Source organism: Pteropus alecto, unplaced genomic scaffold (genome assembly GCF_000325575.1).
Source record: "Pteropus alecto unplaced genomic scaffold, ASM32557v1 scaffold5, whole genome shotgun sequence".
Lineage (NCBI taxonomy): Eukaryota > Metazoa > Chordata > Mammalia > Chiroptera > Pteropodidae > Pteropus > Pteropus alecto.
Window position 1 is genome coordinate 1,768,696 of NW_006441953.1, and position 18,700 is coordinate 1,787,395.

At 35.0% G+C, this 18,700-nt stretch overlaps 1 protein-coding gene across 1 annotated transcript in view; it reads left to right on the forward strand.

Annotated features, from left to right (window-relative positions):
• The window catches only part of BANK1 (B cell scaffold protein with ankyrin repeats 1), a 238,551-nt gene that overhangs the window by 35,131 nt on the left and 184,720 nt on the right, over window positions 1-18,700 (forward strand). Inside the window, exons 3-4 of the mRNA XM_025051818.1 lie at window positions 3,325-3,476; window positions 11,486-11,624. Of these exons, the coding sequence (XP_024907586.1) occupies window positions 3,325-3,476; window positions 11,486-11,624 (291 nt within the window). The remainder of the gene's footprint in view (window positions 1-3,324; window positions 3,477-11,485; window positions 11,625-18,700) is intronic.

The window sequence follows — 18,700 nt, forward strand, 5'->3', positions numbered from 1 at the left end:
TCTTTTGCTTACTCTTTTTTATTTTTTAATTGCAGGGGACTTTTTGTTTGTTTGTTTGTTTTTTGCATTTTGATATGCCTTGTAATCTTCCTCAAAAGCCAAATATGATGTACTGGGAAAAAGGAACTTCTAAAAGTAGGTCTTTAATAATCATATTACTAAAGATGATAGTGAGGTGTTGGGGGAGGGAAGACTTTCTATAATCTGATGATGAGGTCTGTTTTTTAGTGAGACAATGTTTCTGAATTATGAACTTTACAAGAGTTTCTCAGTTTTTTGTTTTTTTGTTTTTTTTTCTTCACCTTAGGTAGTACTGGATGGCTATTACGGATGCAGTTGGGTATTTTTCTTCCCCAGGTCACTTAGACTTTGATAAACTCTGGTAGATGAGACTCTCTAGTTAACTAGTTTCCTTTGAGGGAAGGTCATGCTAAGAAGTATTGGGCTATTTCAAAATGGTTCTTTTCCCCTTTCCCCTGTTGGCCGCAACAGGGGTATTTTCTCCAATATTTACTGTGGGCATCTGGTCAAGCTCCTAGAGGAGATGAATCTCAAAATAATATGCCCTCCAACCCCTCCCATTCCCACTTTGACTGGATTTCCCTGGAGTTTTTAACTCTCACACTTGTACTTGTTAAATATCCAGCAATTCATTAATTACAGTTCAGTTTTTCCTTCCCAGGTACTAGTTCTTGAGTGTTTTCAACTCCTGAGTCTCTAGTCTGGTAAGCTGAGGCTTCCTGTATTTGCCTGCCTATCTCCCCAACCTTGGGGTCAGCAGTTGTGCTATGTCTGCCCTTTTCTTAAGGATCAAAGAAGAGCTGTTGATTTTTCAGTCTGGTCAGCTTTCTGTTTGTTAGGATAGCGTTGTGACTTCTGAAGCTCTTTATATGTACAACTTGAAAACACAGGTCCTGTCGTTATTTTATTTTTTTTTTTTACAAAATTGGAACCTAGTAAATTAACAATTTCGTAGCCTGGATTTTCTAAGTTATTGAATAAACTTGTTTCTTGTTAAATATTCTTTGAAGGACTTTTTATTGGCAACAAAATCTTTTATAACATTACATTTTTATCTGGTTCCTTATTGCTTAGACTGCTTCTAATTTTCTGCATTATAAACTGTGCTTCTCTGAACATTCATAGAGATAAATCATTTTGTACATCCATGATTATGTCCTCAGGGTAAATAAAATAGCTCTTCTTAATTTAAGACCACAGAGAAATTACAGAAAATATCCTAGATACCTCCAAGGCAGAATAATTTACACCTCATTCTTTCAAGGTGTATCAAATAAAACAATTTTCTTTATTCTTTCATCAATTCACAAAATAATTGAGCCAGTTCTATAAAACCTTTTATTATTTTGATTTGTGTGTGTGTGCACGCACATGTGTGTGTGTGAGAGAGAGAGAGCGTGCAAGACAGAGACAGAGAGAAGTAAAAGCTGTTTTTTATTTCATTTCAAGTAAGACTGGTACTAGGAGAAATCCGGAAATCCCTGGTGCTTTTATTCTTTTATTCTGCAAGTTTCATAAGTCAGGAAAAAAGCCATTCTCCTTAGATGTGGCATGGGGACAGCTGCTCTCTAGAGGACGCTTCACTTGTTACTCTGCTTTCTTGATAGAATTACCTATGAAAGTGGTAACTCCGCTTTTTAAAAAAATACAATGAGACCAAAATTGTAGCTACTTTCATCTATATTGCCTTTGGCTCTTCTTTTTATCCTGTCAATGTCCTTTAGCCAAAGACCACTAGGAACACACCTGCATTTGAACTAGTTCGATTTTTTCTATTGGCAGTTAATAGGGGGCACACCATGGAGACTGTAGGGTATCTCAGTAAAAGGGTAATAGAAAAGATTTATTGTAGTTTTTAGGCCTGTGTTAAGTGATTTGAGGGAGGGTTCAAGAAAGCATGGCAGTCAAATGCTTATGTAAGAAAGCAGGTGTAATTTTATGATTTGGTACATTCATGACTCTTATTAAGAAATAGGGTGGCCAACTATTCCAGTATGCTTGAGACTGAGGGGGTTCCTGGGACATAGCGTTTTCAGTGCCTAAACCAGAAAATCTCAGGCAGACAGAGTGGAGTCGGTCACCTGATCATTAGAAGGCAAGAGCAATGAAAAGAAGCTAAGGCTGGAATTGGTGAAGAGACAACATCACTCATAGGAGCCATGATTCAAGATATTGGTCATTTTTGTGTTTTGGTCAATGTTCATGTTTTTGTCTGGATTAAGATGTAATTACAAAGTGTTCTCACTTGATCCATCATGGTGACAGAGTGGGCTTGTCTGGTGTTGATGTTCTGTGAAATTGTCCATGTTCACTGGGAGAACACTGAGGTGGAGCTGTAAGCTCCAGGCAAGCTCTTAGCAACACCACGGCCTTCACATAGTGTCTGGACAGATTCTGGCTGTCAGAGGCTTCATTTTTTTCCCCAGTCCCTTTCTTTGGGAATTTGAGGAATACTATTGGGGTTGGCCTAAAAGTTTACAGATGTGATGTAGTTGTGAAAAACTTGGTTTCAGCCACATTGTTTTTGTGCCCTAATGAAATGCGTTGGGCTTTGAAACATTGAGTAATATATATATTATCTCTCAATACATTCTTTTTTTCAATACAAAAAAAAAAGTTTGAATGATTGAGATCAAAGCTAAGTTATTAAACGTTAAAATTGAAAAAAAATTAAATACTATTTCTCTTTCTTTGAGATTCAAAACTCTCACATTTCAGTGTTTTTTAGCACTGCTATAAAGAAACCAAATTTATTTGACATGTAGTATTTTTTTCATACAACTCGCTAACATTTTGATGAACACTGATATTCCGGTATTAAACTAGCATTTTGTAGAAATACTAGTTTATTTAGTGATATCTCCTAATTAAGCTTTTTATTTTAAAAACTAGAAGTATATGTAAAGGGTAAGCAGTTGTTCTGATTTAAAATATTCCAATTTAAAGTAAAATAAATTTTTCTTAACTGTCATTGAAATGAGATAGTTACATGTTTTTCAGATTTACTGTTTTAATAGTAAGAGAAAATATTGAATAGTGGTTGCATTTTTAGGGGCAAAAACATTTAACTAGTTGATGAACATATTATATAGTTGCTTTAGTTTAGTCACTAAGGTTATAACAGTAAATTGTGAAGCATTTTTGTAATTGTTAACATTGGTTCAATTATTTCAGCTAACTTAAACTCAGTTCAGTTGTCTTACATATTAATTAAATCGATTATTCAGCATTTAGTCTTTATAACAATGGAAGCAACACTATGGTTTTAGCATATAATAATCTACATTCATGAACTTTCTCTAGGTTCTAAGGACTACCTTGAGTTCAATATTTCAACAGACCAAAGAGTGGAACATTCTGGAGAAGTAAGCGAGAGAAACAAAATTGAAGAATCAGAAGCTTCAAAAAGCACCATGCCACTAGCAATGGTGCTACCTGCTGAAATTCCATGTGAGGTCAGTAAAGATGCCTTGTTATTTAAGTGGCCCTATTGTTTTAATGAACATTGAATTTTATTTAAATATATTATCTGCATTCATGAACTTTTACATTCAGTAGAATGTGAACTACAACATAACTGGCATTTTTTGTCTACTTTGTTCAGGGCTGTGTCCTCAGAATCCAAAACAATGTGTGACAATTAGTAGGTATTTGATGCATAATTGTTTAATAATTAGCTATTGAAGAATATATGAAAGCTTGATTTTATCAACTGTTACCTGATGCATTGCAAACAGATTTGCGATTGCTATATATATCAAGCTACTTAAAAGAAAGTTGGATTCATATTAATCTGATTAAAGATTTTATTTTCATAAAGGGAAACATATCCTTTAATAGAATTTGAAAATGCTTATTTTCAGGACCACCAACTGGAATGAACAACTAAAATAAGCCTCCTGGTAGAGCTTGCCCTGAATCTCGGGCTATGTAACCTCCAGACAACAAATGAATGCTGGCTCTCAGTGTCTGTGATGTCTTTTTTTTAGCATTGTATTTTATTTTATTATTAGTTTCAAGTATGTAGTACATTGGTTAGACATTTATATAGTTTATGTAGTTTATAAAACGATCCCTTAGTTATTCTATTACTCCTTTGGCTCTACACACAGCCATTACATTACTGCTGACTTCATTCGCTCTGCCATGCTCCAATCACCATGACCTATCAACTACTAATTTGTACTTCTTTAAACTTTCATTACTTTCACCCAGCCCTCCAACCCCTCTCCCCTCTGGCCATCACCAGATTGTCCTCTATATATGTGAGTCTGTGATGTCATTGAGTGGGAGGAGTCAAAGATACAGGAGAGGCTTGGGAGTTAGAGTGCAACCTTCTTTCTGGTAAAGCCAATAGATTTATAAGACTGGATGACAGGGGCTGCATTGTCTGCTTGTTCTGGGAAAGACTCTCCTGTTGTTGCTGGTACCAGCAGTCCTGGGGGAAGCTGCACATTCTGTGCAATTGGGCAATGTTTAATTCCCTCACCCCCAGACTCCATCTAAGCAGAAGAATCACTGTTTTAAACTATTATGCTATCAGTTCCAGGGGAACATAAACTTCTCTGACACTACCTTAGAGACCCCAGGAACCTGAACCATGCAGGTTCGAAGAAACTGACAGATAATCAGGCAAAGAAAACTTCCAACTCACTTAAAGGACTCAAGAACTCAAGGGAGGAAGATCAGGCTAAACAATCAGAATCTGAGGCTTCTATTGAGTCAGAAATAATGGAAGAGACAGATAAATAGAAGAGATTGTAATAAAAGAGAAATGAGAACTGTTCTCAAGTAGGTAAAATCAAAGCAGAAAAAGAAAAAAAAGTCACTTCTGAAACTAAAAATATCTCACCGAGGATTATGCAATGAGTCTAAATAGCTGATTTTCAAAATATCTGTAACAACGAAATTTGAACAATATAAATCTTCCCATTATTAAATTTGCAGAGAAATAAAAATCCAAAAATTAAACCACTGCCCTCCAGGTAGAGATTGCTCCCTCAGATGATGGGTTAGGAGAAGGGTTTTTTCAATGGCAGCATCATGAGCTATCTTTTATTGACATGGACATAATTCTTTCTCTCTGAAGTTAAATGATTTCATTTTTAGATTTCTTTTGGGTACCCTACTTTTTAAGCAATCCTAAGAGTTGAAAGGTCATATAAGAATATTTCAGCACCAGCTCCACACTCTGAAATTTTAAAATGAGCTAATTCTTGGACCAAAAATAGTTATCCTTTCAAAATCTTGTGTTCTCAGAACCTAGATCCTAGTACAACTTAAATCCATATGACAGTTGCTAAGTATCACAGAAAAGATCATTTGTATCAAAGTGAGTGAAAATTATGTTCCAGATTTGCCAGGATAACATTCAGTCTATGCCAGTTTTCTGAAAGCACAGGCTTTGAACTTACTCATTTCTAAGAAGTCTTCCAATGGAAGAATGCCTTCCAGGTATAATTTTCATCATGGATATAAAATTGTATAAGATTCATTTGAATAATAGATGTATTTGGCAGACTTGAAACTCATTGACTTCATAGTGGGTTAATAAAGACCCCATAAGAATACAGCCTCCTCTCTCTGTAGGTGATATTTGACTTCCTTGCCATCTTACAAAATCTGAAAATTTATAATACTATTACACTACCAGTCTCCAGGTCTTATTTGAAATATGCCTCTTTTTCACCCTGTGTCAAAATCTATTAATTTCCCCCTTGGAGTTTTGTGTTTCCAGCATGCTAGCACTGAGCTGACTATGAGTTTGATCTAGTAGCATAATCTTCATCTCTCTGATGATCAGGGAGTTAGTTTAAATCTGTCCTGCTGCTGCCTCTTGCTGTGAAGTTGCTTGGGTCTGGAGGACCTGCCTCCTGTGGATGTGCTCTCCCTGTTTTCTCATCTAGTTTGGAGAATCAGCTTTAGCACATTTTTTTAACTAGGCAGCAGGTGATGCTGCTCCTGCTTTTGAACCCAGAAGCCTGGAATATTGCTTCTTCTGCCTCACCATCTTTCCCAGCACTGTTCCTTTCCATGGATTTTTAAAAAATTTTCTGGGCCTTGAAAATCTTGTTACTTTAAAAACAGAAGAAAATGTTTTATCTTTAACTTTTTTTTCCCATGCACTGATGAAGGTATGCCTCCAGTCCTCTATGTAGGTATATTATTCTGTCTCTTTGAGAAATATCTACAAGAGTTTAAACAGGTTAAATCTGCTACTTAATTTGGCCTCTTCTTTTACCTTTTCTAGCAATAGCATTCTTTGTTCTATTTTGGCATTTTTAAATCTTTTTTTATGGGCCAAGGCATTTGTTTTTCCAGTATATTACTCTGGATTTTGTCTTGTGGGATAATTGATTATGAGAGATATGGAGTCAGTGAGTTCTAAATCTGCCAGATGCATCCATTATTCAAATGAATCTTATTCAATTTTATAACCATGATGAAAATTCCACCTGGAAGGCATATTCTCATAGGAATAAATATCTAAATAGACCAGAACTAGACCTGCTCTGTTATTTACTAGCTTTTCTTCCCTGTGCTGTGTATTACTCCAAAGTCCTAATTTCATTGATTTCTGGGACAAACCCCTTCAGAGCAGTGGTTCTCATCTGGAGTTATTTCCCCCCTTTTCCCAGGGGATATTTGGCAAAGTGTGCAGTCCTGATTGTCATAACTGGGGGACTGCTACTGGCATCTAGTGGGTAGAACATCTTATGCTAAACATCTTACGATGCTCAAGGTAGTCTCGACAGCAGCTGGTCCAAAAATGTCAAAAGTGCCAAGATTAAATCCTGTCTCAGAGGATAGGAAATACATTCATGCCCCTTACAGTAATAAATAACCGAATCACCTAATAATGACATCAAAAGTTCAGTGCTCCCCTTTAAAGACCTCTCTGCAATCCACCCAGTGGTTCTATAATCACTTGCTAAAGCTGCGTAATGTGTAAACAGTGATTCCAGTCATTCTTTTTATGGATTTTACCTGAAGTTTTAAGAGGGAGCCTCTAAAAGTTATCTTCAAAACTCCTGCCTCTCTTGCTATTTCTGTGAGCCCCTGTCACAGGTTCAGTAATGACTTCTATATTTCTTCTTCAGTAGCGCCATCCTAAAAAGCAGTTAAGAGTGAGCTTATTTTCTTTATCTTGCTTTATCTGTGTTGGCAGACCTTCAATTCATCATTTCCTTTCCCTTTGGTAGAATCTAGTCACTACAATCTCAGCTTTTCTTACCCCCAAATCTCTTACTTCTTTTAATATAACAAATATTCCTTTATTTTTATGGTATTCTCCCAGTGCCCCTGTTCTGATGATAAGCATATTTTAAAAACCAGTCAGGTCACTTGTTGATTTCTTGAGCAAATTTAATTCTTAAAGTTATGGTATAACCACTAAAGGCCTGTTAAGTGGCTGTATCAGCATTTAGATCTATATTAATTTTATTTCATTGTCTTTTTGTCTGAATCCTAGAATATAGCATATTCCCTAATAAAGACCTTCACTTTTTTTGACCTCATGGTTGACATACCTCTGTGGCTGCAACCTTAGTCTGAGTCTCCAAATCCATAGTACAGATCACAGATTATATAATTAACAAATCTAGTGAAACTCTGAGACTGCATGAATGAGTCTGACTCGTAAGGACCCGTAGGCAAACCACAAGAATCTCAGAGTAAAACAATATACAGAAGCTAACAGCACTGCCCACTTATTTCTGACACCAAATCACACACAATTCTTGGTAATCATCCTTAACCTAGGGCCTGATCCTATGATTTAATTGAAAAATACAGTGTATTTTGTATCAATGCCAAAAATGCCTATGTTGTAAAGTGCTGCCCCTTTGGTGGTAAGGTTTTGCAACAACCAACAGATATATTTTCTCTTTAACCAAGCGGTTCTCAAACTAAGATGTATATAGAAACTATTAGTGGAGATTTTTTTTTAAAAATAATAATACCTGAATTCTCTACCATAAAAATGGCCTTGACATTGGGAATTTAAAAATATTCCCAGGTGATTCTGAAAGTGAATCCAAATTAGCAGCCAAATTTGAAACCATTGCCATCATCTAATCCTTGCTTTGCTGTCATGGGTCAGATTTATGACAGTTGTACCAACCTGCACAGTCCTAAGATAATAAGGCCTATGCATCTATGCTTGTTAGGCTAGTGGCTATTAAAGTAGTCATGAATATAGGAAAAGAGCCATTGGTCTGTGTACAAAAGTCACTGTGTATGATAGATAGTAAGCTGATATGATGATCCACTAGGTTCAAAATTCTTTGTTGCCTGTGTTTAATAAATTATTGAAGCTTAAAGACACACACCCAGACAGAACCAGAAACTTTACTATCTATATGTCATATTGTAGACCAAGTTTTAGCTCTTTTGTTTAGATCACAAAATTTTTGACTAATGAAGCAAAACATTAGTTCAGAAGTGATATTTATAGTAACTTTTTCTCTCTTTGAATGCTACAAACTAAATAAGAGATAAACAGAAAAGATTGAGAGCAAAGTAACAGCTTTATAACTGATAAAACTAAATTTATGACCATTTGCGTATCCTTCCATTTTATTCCATGGAATTAAATGTATGCACATAATTGCATCATCAATTAAGATATCCACAATAATTAAATACAGGGCTGGACAAGTGCAGGCCTTCCTTCTTAGAACAAGCCACTTCCTACATGGAGATGCAGGGAACAAATGAAGCCGTAAGTCATGAGAGAGATGAGGAGAAGAGCTGAGCATGCTTAATTTTAACAAGTCATATTTTTATAGACATTCCATCTTAATTTAAAAATATAGACAAATTTCTGTTATGTGCAAAGTTCTTACAAGATGCCACGATGATGTAAAATAAAAATAAAAATAATTTCAGGATATTTAAAATCCAGCTGGGAAGACAAGATATAGACAAGCAACACCAATTAGGAGCAGAGAGCAAAGGAGTGTAGCTGTGAAACGCTCTGTGATTTCTTTGGAAGTTGTAAAACCCCTTATGGGATAAAGTTGTAGGAAGGATTTGTGGAGCTGGTGAAACCTGTGTTGGACCTTGATGGAGAGGATAAGTAAGGGGAGATGGAAGGAGAGGAACTAAATGGCATGCCAACTCTAGGTACAAAAAGGATGGCTACCTAATCAGCAGGCCCCAGTATAAAATGAAAATACAGGCAGTCTTGTTCAAATTATTAAGCACTATAGGACAGTGACAGCAGAACATTAAAACAAGTACAGGGCTCTTCTAAGCACATGGCCCTGTGCAGTACACAGGTTACCTGCCCATGAAGCTGGCCCTGGGTACAAATGAACATGTAAATGCCTCATTGGGGGTATGCTTGTCTTTTATTTAGAACTTTTCTCTAGAAACAGTTGAAAAGTGGATCTATGCCTTCTAATAGCGAGGGAACTGTTGCATGAGAATCATCCTGGGTGAACATTCATGAGTGAGAATGAGTTGACTGGGTGAATAAAACATTGGAGAGGATGCTTAGGCTTACTGTTTGGAGGGGGAGAGGTTACAGTTAAGTTATTATGCTTGTCTTTTATTTGGAACTTTTCTCTAGAAACAGTTGAAAAGTGGATCTATGCCTTCTAATAGCGAGGGAACTGTTGCATGAGAATCATTCTGGGTGAACATTCATGAGTGAGAATGAGTTGACTGGGTGAATAAAACATTGGAGAGGATGCTTAGGCTTACTGTTTGGAGGGGGAGAGGTTACAGTTAAACAAGAAGTTATGTTCCCATAGAAGAGACTCTGAAGAATTTTGAAGCAGAGGATTAGGGATCTGAGTTGAAGTGAGATAGGAAGTCATTAAAGATTTGAAATAAAGTGACAGATATGAGAAACAAAGGAACTAAAGAACTGTGCTAGAAGTGAGGTCCAGTGAAGAGGAGGTTGTAGCTATGAGGAACTGAAGGAGCTCACGGTCCTGACCTTCAGAACGCAGATGAAGCAGTGTATTGGGCAAGGTACAGGAAAGGAAATAAGAAAGTCTTTATGACATGTTGGATGTGTGTGGCAAGAGCGAAAAGAGGAATAGTGCCAGTGCCCTTGCGATGGGATCTTTTCTCAATGTACAATTTAATTGGTGAGGAAAAGTTTAGAGCAAAATACCCTATGGACAAATATTTGAAAGCTCTGGATTCTGGTGGAAAACTCCCAAAAGTGAATGTGTGTCAGATTAAATGATTTTGTAACATTAATATATTTGTAGAAACTCTTTGGTACAGAGCATTAAATATGTAAGCTTTATTGGTGAGTGATTTTTGCTTAGGGAGATAATATTTAAATAAGAGATCTTTGAAATTCATGACTTTTGGGTAATCATGATTTCACAAGAGCGTAAAATGAGGTTCCTGTTTATTTTGTGAGGGTCTGAAATTAGTTTGACTTTGAAGAAAGCCTTTGAAAGGTGATACAGTATAATCATAAAATTAGTATTATGTTTTAGTTATTTTGAAAGGTGAACAACATGATGTGAAAAAGAGTGCAGATTTTGAATTTAGGTAGTAATGATTCGTATTTAGATATAACTCTATATTTCAGTTACCCTGTTCATAGATGAGAAAATAATAGTCTTTCATTTTGGTTTTGGTATATGCGTTTGCATGCGTGTTTGTGTATGTGTGTGTGTGCGTGTGTGTTAGTTAGGATTAAAGAAACTAGATATAAAAAGTGTTTAGAATAAATTTTGGTATAAAATAGATAATAAATATTTATTCCTTTCCTATGTATTAAATTCAATCTTGTTATCCCTAATTTAAAAAGTTCCAAATGGTTTTCAATAATCTTTAAACCTTATGTACATAGATTTAGCTTTTCTACCTTAAAAAAATCTTGAAAGTTTTAGATTTATAACATTTAGTCAACTCAATAAACTTGAGTTACTCATCATAAATAGAGTAACTATAGAATATCTATTAAGTAAGATTTAAAACTATTGGACTTTTAAAAAATGTCATCGTATTTAAATATTAAGAGATCTTAAAGTTAAACCTGTTCAGGTCTTTCATTTATAGATTAATACACCAAGTTCTAAAAAGATAGAGGAAAAGGAATTTTTAAAAAAAGGATTTGGTTAGCAATGAATTACAGTTTCCTGGGGGTCTGTGAAGTGATGCTCATTACCATGAATTAGGAAGCCACACACAGGGAAGAGGCAAGTTGAAAAGGGGGCAGCTATGTCCTCACTATTTGTTCAGTTGTAAAATAAGATATTGGGGAAGAAAACTGAGTACTCAACAGACACCAATAATTGTGTGCAAGTTGATAAGCTCAAAATATAGTGAGAATCACATTTACGTGTTTCATTTCTAAATACGGTTGAAAATACAGACATGACAGTAGACATATAATAATTGTGTGCAACCTTATCATTAATAAATGTAATGGTGATTTGATTAATGTAAACTTTTTCAAATACTTAATTGGATTATATTTTTCATCTTATAGAATCCTGGTGAAATATTTATTATTTTGAGAGATGAAGTAATTGGTGATACTGTGGAGGTTGAATTTACATCAAATAATAAATGTATTAGAATACAGCCAGCCCTTTGGAATAAGACAGTGTGGTGTATGAAAGCTTTAGGTAAGAAATGTTTTATGCTTTAATAACTATAAAAAATCTTCCTGAGTTTCTTTCAATACATTTATGCTAAATGGTTTCACTTCCCTACAGAAACTAATATCGTTCTGCAGGTGTTTCCTGTGTTTAGTTCTCACATACTGAGGTTGTTATTATTAATCTGGATTCGCAAAGTATGATGTGTAAACTACGAGAAATTAGCTTGTGTACTATATGGTGGAACAACAGCCAGTAACATCTCATGTTTTTATACATGTCAGCAGAGAGCACTTTAATATATGTCAGCTATTAAATATGGAACTAAAATTATTAATTTTATTGTAATAGGATTAGCAGATATTTGGTTTTTTATTAATGGATTTTGAACTCTCTCTCTCTCTCTCTCTGTTTATGTTCCTGAGTATATTTTTGGTTATTCTGGAAAGCATAAATATTTCTCACTATTTTATCATCATGGTGCCATTTCTATATATATTCTTTCCCTCTTTTCCTTATGTAATTTATAAAGCTAGCCATTTCATTACCCAACTTTGCTTGCAGTGTGATAAACTTTATCAGATTAATTCCAGATAGAATATCCACACACTTGCCACAATAATTGTACAAAAATCAAAATATAATATATTAATTTCTGAATATTTTGATATAGATGTAGGAATACTTGATTTTTGAATTTATGATATCTTTTTATAATCGGAGAACAAAGTTATCTTATAAAAGTTTGTAAATGCAAACTTCATAGAATATTTTAAAATAAAAGATGGGCAGTCTTAAATTTGGAAATATAGTAAAAATATTTAAAATTAAAGAGTATGTCAAATACATCTTAGGCCTTTTTCTCCCTTTTAGAATGTAGCTATTATGGAGTAAGTCTGTTTACAGAGCATCTATGCACCTTTTTTATTGTGTTAGGCAAATCACGTGTCCCCTCTATGGATGTCCTTGCACAGCTGAGGTCAGAGTTGGATTATAGGAAGGAAAGACTCCACACAAAGCACTTATAAATGATTTTATACATCGATTCCTGTCATAGACTAGCATATGCAGATGTGAGATGAGAAAGATCTTTCTCTGTTTCTTTTCTTTCTCTCGCAAAGCCCCTTACTTCCTTGTGCTGCATTTTAAAATGATTTCATGAATAATAATTTCTAACTGATTGGTTTTGGAGTTTAAACTAAATCTAGTTAAGTAAAATCACTACAGCAAAATCAACTTTGAAGATTAAGAAGTACTTAGATAACATTTCTCAAATAGCAAAACAAAATGTGAAATACAATTATTCACATTATGATTTGATGGTCAATTTACCAAGTAGCTAAGAGCAGTGCAAAGAATAAAATATGTCAAAGTTCAAATGTTTTTCAGGAAAGCAGAAAACTAGTATTCCATATTTTCCAGTATATACCAGACCATAATACTATCTACGTGGTTGAACAGCAAATTTGTAGTAAAAAAATAAAATAAAATTAAAAATCACTACTTACCAGTTATTCTAATTGAACCTCTCCAAGTTATTCTTTCAACTGGTGTGTTCTGTAAATTGATGAGAGATTTTCTTATGAAATGTCTGTTATGTGTGAAGATGGGTCTATGAAAATACATAGGAATATAAAGGGGACATGCCTCAGAAGAAATGGCCCCAGAGTCTTATTTTCCTTGCCTCATGGCACTGTTTCTTGAAATCTTTTGAGGCCTAGCAAGAACTACATTTTAGGTCATGACCCAGTACATATGCATAAATACATATTTAAAACAAAGGTTTTTAAATCAATAGTTAGACTAATAGTTTTAGCCCTGACATGTAAAAAGCTTGGCTTTTGTCACTCCCATTCTTACAATAAGAAAAAGATGAACATACTGAAAATCAGTGACTTTTCTTCAACTCATCGGAGAACTAAGCTTGCAGAGCAAACCACCATCTCAAAACCTGGAATGAAAGGTAAATCATCAGAGTGCCTTCCAAGAGCTGCTTACCTGGAGCAGAAGTCTCTAGAGCCAGAAACTGCTGGGAATATTTAAATGACACTTTTTTTTTTCTAATTTATTTAAATTTTTATTTTTTATTTTTTTATTTTTTAATTTTTAATTAAGTTTATAAGGGTAACATTGGTTAATACAATTACATAACTTTCAGGGTACATTATCATTTGATATCTGTATATTCTACTGTGTGTTTACCACCCAAAGTCCAGTTTCCTTTAGCTACCATATATTTGACCCCCTTTACCCACTTCACCCTCCCCCTAAACCCTATATCTGACCCCTTTGCCCCATCTACCTTCCCCTTCCTCCCCAGCCCCACTAGTAACCACTTGTATATAGTCCTCTGGTAACCACTAGTCTATATTCCATGCCCATGGGTCTCTATTTGTTTGTCCTGCTGATTTGTTTTGCTTTTAGGTTTATATCCCACATATAAGTGATATTATGGGATTTTCAACTTTTTCTGTCTGGCTTATTTCGCTTAGCATGGTTATCTCAAGGTCCATCCATGTTATCGCAAATGGCGGTATTTCATCTCTTCTTATGGCTAAGTAATATTCCACTGTATATATGTACCACATATAGTGGGGAGGGGAAAATTCTACCACAGCAGAAGCATTTGTGAAGTCCACAGCCAAGAGACGCAGGCTCATTAGGAGACTGAAACTTAATCACAAGATTAGATGGCTTCTCTTCCCACAAGCCTGACCACAGAGTTTAGTATAATGGCAGTGCATTACAGTTGCACGTATTGCAAAATGCAGAATCTTTCTGAAGAGAAGTGCTTAGGGAAGCACGAGGTCAAGAGGGAAGGCAAAAACAAGGACAAAAGAGGAACTTAAAGCTTCTGGTACCAATAGTTACAGCAAACATTAAACACAGCCCAACTCCTAGCTAGATTACTATAAATTCTCACCACATGCCTACTTCAGTTCTTATATCTGACATGCTGTGTCTGGTTTTCAACAAGAAATTACAAGTCATGCCAAAAGCCAAGAAAAAAACATAGTCTAAAGAGATAAAGCAAACATTGGATTAGATTTAAATGTGACACAGATGTTGGAATAATCAGACAAGGAATTTGAAATAACTATGATTAATATGTTAAGAGCTATAATGGAAAAGTAGACAACATGTAAGAACATATGGGTAATCTAAGCAGAGAGAGAGAAAAATTCTATTTCCTTTCTTTTTTTTTAATGCTAGCCAAAACCTACTAAATTCATATCATGATGTACTAGCAAGTCACAGACTGCAGCTAGAGAAAGTATTCTTTATTGCTGCACTGGCCTTTATTGTAGCCACTGGCCAAATCTGGTTATTAAAACTTTAATTTATTATAATTAAACAAAATTTAAAATTCAGTTCTTCAGTTGCTGTAACCATAGTTCAAGTGATTTATTAGAACATATCCATCATCTCAGAAAGTTCAATTCAATAGTACTGCCTGTACAATAGACTTCCTTTTTTTCTACATCAATTTTGGAGTAAGTGCCCCGCATGCTCTTAAAGGCTAGTGATCTGTCCAGAATGTGCACATAGCCAAAGAAACACTTAACTAGTGGCCAAGAGAGCTGTTATTCTGTGTGGAGCCATTTACTGGGGAACTTTAGACAAGTCTTTTTGATCATCCTGTGCCTCAATTCTCTTGTTGATAAAATAACTTCTCTATTTACATTCAAGTATTCACTTATAGGATGTTTGGAGACAAGGTATATAACATACAAGACAACACTTAAATAGACATCCAACTGAGGAACAAAGTGTCAATCTCTCCAGCAATTCCCTTAAAATAAGGAGAGGTTTTTCTGGAATAACCCGCCTTCAGCTTCTGGATGGGGTGTGGTAAATCATTTAAAAACTTCCTTCTCTTCCCTTTAGGGAAGAGAATTGAGGGGGATAGATTTAAAAATATTGTATACCTCATATTGCCCCTCTCTTCTACTAGTCTTCTATTTATATTTCTTGATGTAAAAGCCACGAAATTTGTCCCATTTTGCCCCTGGGAAATCATGCTCAGAAGAGCTCCTAATTCTATGTCACCTCATATGTAATCCCTGTACCCACTGGTGGCTTCTAGGGCAAGAAGTGGATTCAGTCAGCATCCCACATCATCTCATAGTAGTCCATACAGACTTAAGTCTTTAAAACACTTATCTGTGCTTTTTGAATACTGTTAAAATGTAGGAATCAAAAACTCAAGTGGGAGCATACCAGGAACCCTTCTCTACTCTCGGAATTCTTTTGAATAATATTGATGCATCAGGTTTAGGAGATCTCCATATGTCCAATCTCTTTTCAGTCTAGAAATATTGCTCACATGACTTGATTTCTGATCATCTGACTAATAAGTTAATCAGTCACATGACTTAAAATTTTGTTTGCTTTCTGTAAGTGTTCTCTTGTGATATATGACCAGAGTTTCCTATACTAAGTCTGGCTGGCATTGAGGACTGGTATGGCAGTTTTACAATATTGCTCAGGACACAGGCGTATTTCTACTCACCTCTCCATAGTTTTTAGTGGCCATATTCATCATGGAGCAAGATGGTTTCTAAGACTTTTGCCATCACACCTATATTCCAAGCAATATGATGAAGCAGTTGTATGCTGGAATAATTTCATACTGGATTGAAAGAGCCAATTCTTCCCTACTTCATATTCAGTGATATCATATTAAACTTCTTGGGCTGTCATAACAAAATATAACAGACTGGATGTCTTAAAAAACAGAAATTTATTTTCTCGGTTCTGGAAGCTCAGAGTCTAAGATCAAGGGGCCTGAAGTTGGTTTTTGGCAAAGCCTCTTTCTTTGGCTTACAGACAGCCACCTTCTTTTTGTCATTTATGGCCTTTTCTTTGTGTGTCTGCACTTGTGTTTTTTCCTCTTCTTATGAGGATGCTAGTCTTATTAGATAAGGGCCCAAGCCTTCTGACCTCATTTAACCTTAATTACCTCCTTAGAAGCCTCATCCCCAAATACAGTAATTAGGATTGGGGCTTCAATATGTGAATTTTGGGGGGACACAATTCAGTACATAACACTTTGGTAGCTTGGAATCAGCCATGGTGGGAGTATTTATGCCACAGAAATTTGCAAAAACTATAAATAGAGGCTTTTTTTCTTTCTAGAGAGGCAGTTTATTGGCACACCACTGGGATAAAGAAATGAAGGCCTCATTAAATAAGAAGGTTTCTGTAAGACACATCTGCTGATGTCTCATTAGTCAGAGCTTAATATGAGATCCTATGTAGCTGAAGGGAAGAATAGGAAATCTAGTGTTTTTAGTTGGATAGAAATGTGCTCAACAAAAAAAAGTCACAGTCTATTTCTAAAAAAAAGAAGACAGACTTTGGGGTAGGCAACTGGCATTTTATGTTGGAGAAGGGGACCTCTAAGACCAACTACTCTAATTCATTCCTTTATTTGAATACCTCTTCCTAATCATTTAAGTGTATGCGTGTGTGTATGTGTCTGTGCATCTGTGTGTGTGTTTAGTCTCTCGACATTGACACATATCAAATACTCTGAGGTCTCCTTACAGTTCTCATAAAGAACTCTCAAATTTCTCTCCAACCAACCAAACTCTGTGTCATATTAATGCTCTTTTAAAATGTATGTTTTTTTTCTAACTTAGTAACAATTCAAAGAAAAACAAAATTATATTAAAGTACAATTATACCAAACAGAGAAGAAACCCTAAGATGCTCTTTTTCTAAATGCTCTTTTTCTTTCCCTTTTGACACACTTCCTGTTTTCTTAACCTGTTTTCTTAATTTGAGAAAATATCTTTTAATTTTGCATTCTCCCTTTTCCTTTCAGCTCAATAAATTGATACACTTATAATTACTTTGTTTTCTAACAATTATACCTTCCTGATGGCATCCACAGGTTTCTCTACAACAGAGACTGTTTTATGCTAAAGGAATTGAAAGTTTCTATAGTCCCAGTTTACAGCAAAACTTGTAAAAATACACATGAAGGCTTTAAACTAGAAAAATTAACTAGTTTTTACTAAAAAGGAAGTGAGTATTCCTCTGGTACCTGCAGCTCAGCCGGAAAAATATTTTACACAGCAGGGGGATGACCAATTAAAAGTTGAAAGGAATGTAAAATGAATCTACCAAGATATAGAATCTCTTTATTAATTAGGAAAATGTGTTCAGAACAATGTAAATTATAACTATATTTTATTAAAAGAGCATGCAAAATACTTTAAGATGTGCCAAATATTATACTGAATCTGCTTTTAACAATAACAATAAGAAATTTTTCTACATATCATAATTCAGGAAGATGATTTTAACATATGCAAAATTGACATTAATTTTAGACATGACCAACGTTTCAGAACTACTGGTATTTATTTAATAATAATGATCTAATCAAAAAAGATTTATGTTAATTTCAGTTCCCATGGAAACAATAGGTGGGTTCACTTTAGGTTTACCATGTGGTAAAGAGCGAAAGGGACACAGCTTCTCAGACAATGAAAATACAGAAAATAAAAAGCTCTTAAATTAATGGATTTTTGAAATATCTTTTTCATGGAATTAGAGAATATAATTCTGACTGTTCAGAAATACCTTTGGATTATATTTCCCACAAATTATTTCAGTCTGTCTCTCATCTGGAAGGAAAGACCTTTTAAATCATGGAAATAGGGAAGGTTGATGAAAGACACTCAAAGAGCCTAGAATTTCAGATTTGAAACAAATACCTTTTTTTTTTTTTTACCATTGCTCCTCTGTAAGTGCGTTTTGTTGTGTATCTATGTCTGATGTAGGCAAGGAGTTCTGCTTTTTTTCTTCCATTGTAAGCTTTTTTTTCTTCTTTATAGCTGACACTCAATACCCTTGCTTGGTTTGGTGATTTTGACCAATGTTCGTGTGTATTTCCAGTGTTAAATGTGACTTGCCTACTTTAGATAATAAATGTCAGAATTCACTTTTCCTCTTCTATTCAAGTCCTTAAAGTAATTGATTTTATTTTTATTGAAGAGCTGTAAAATGTAGACATTATAGTGACCAAAGTTAAAATGCTCAAGCTGCACCGGCTATCATTCACAAAAAGGCCTATTCAGTAATACGTTATT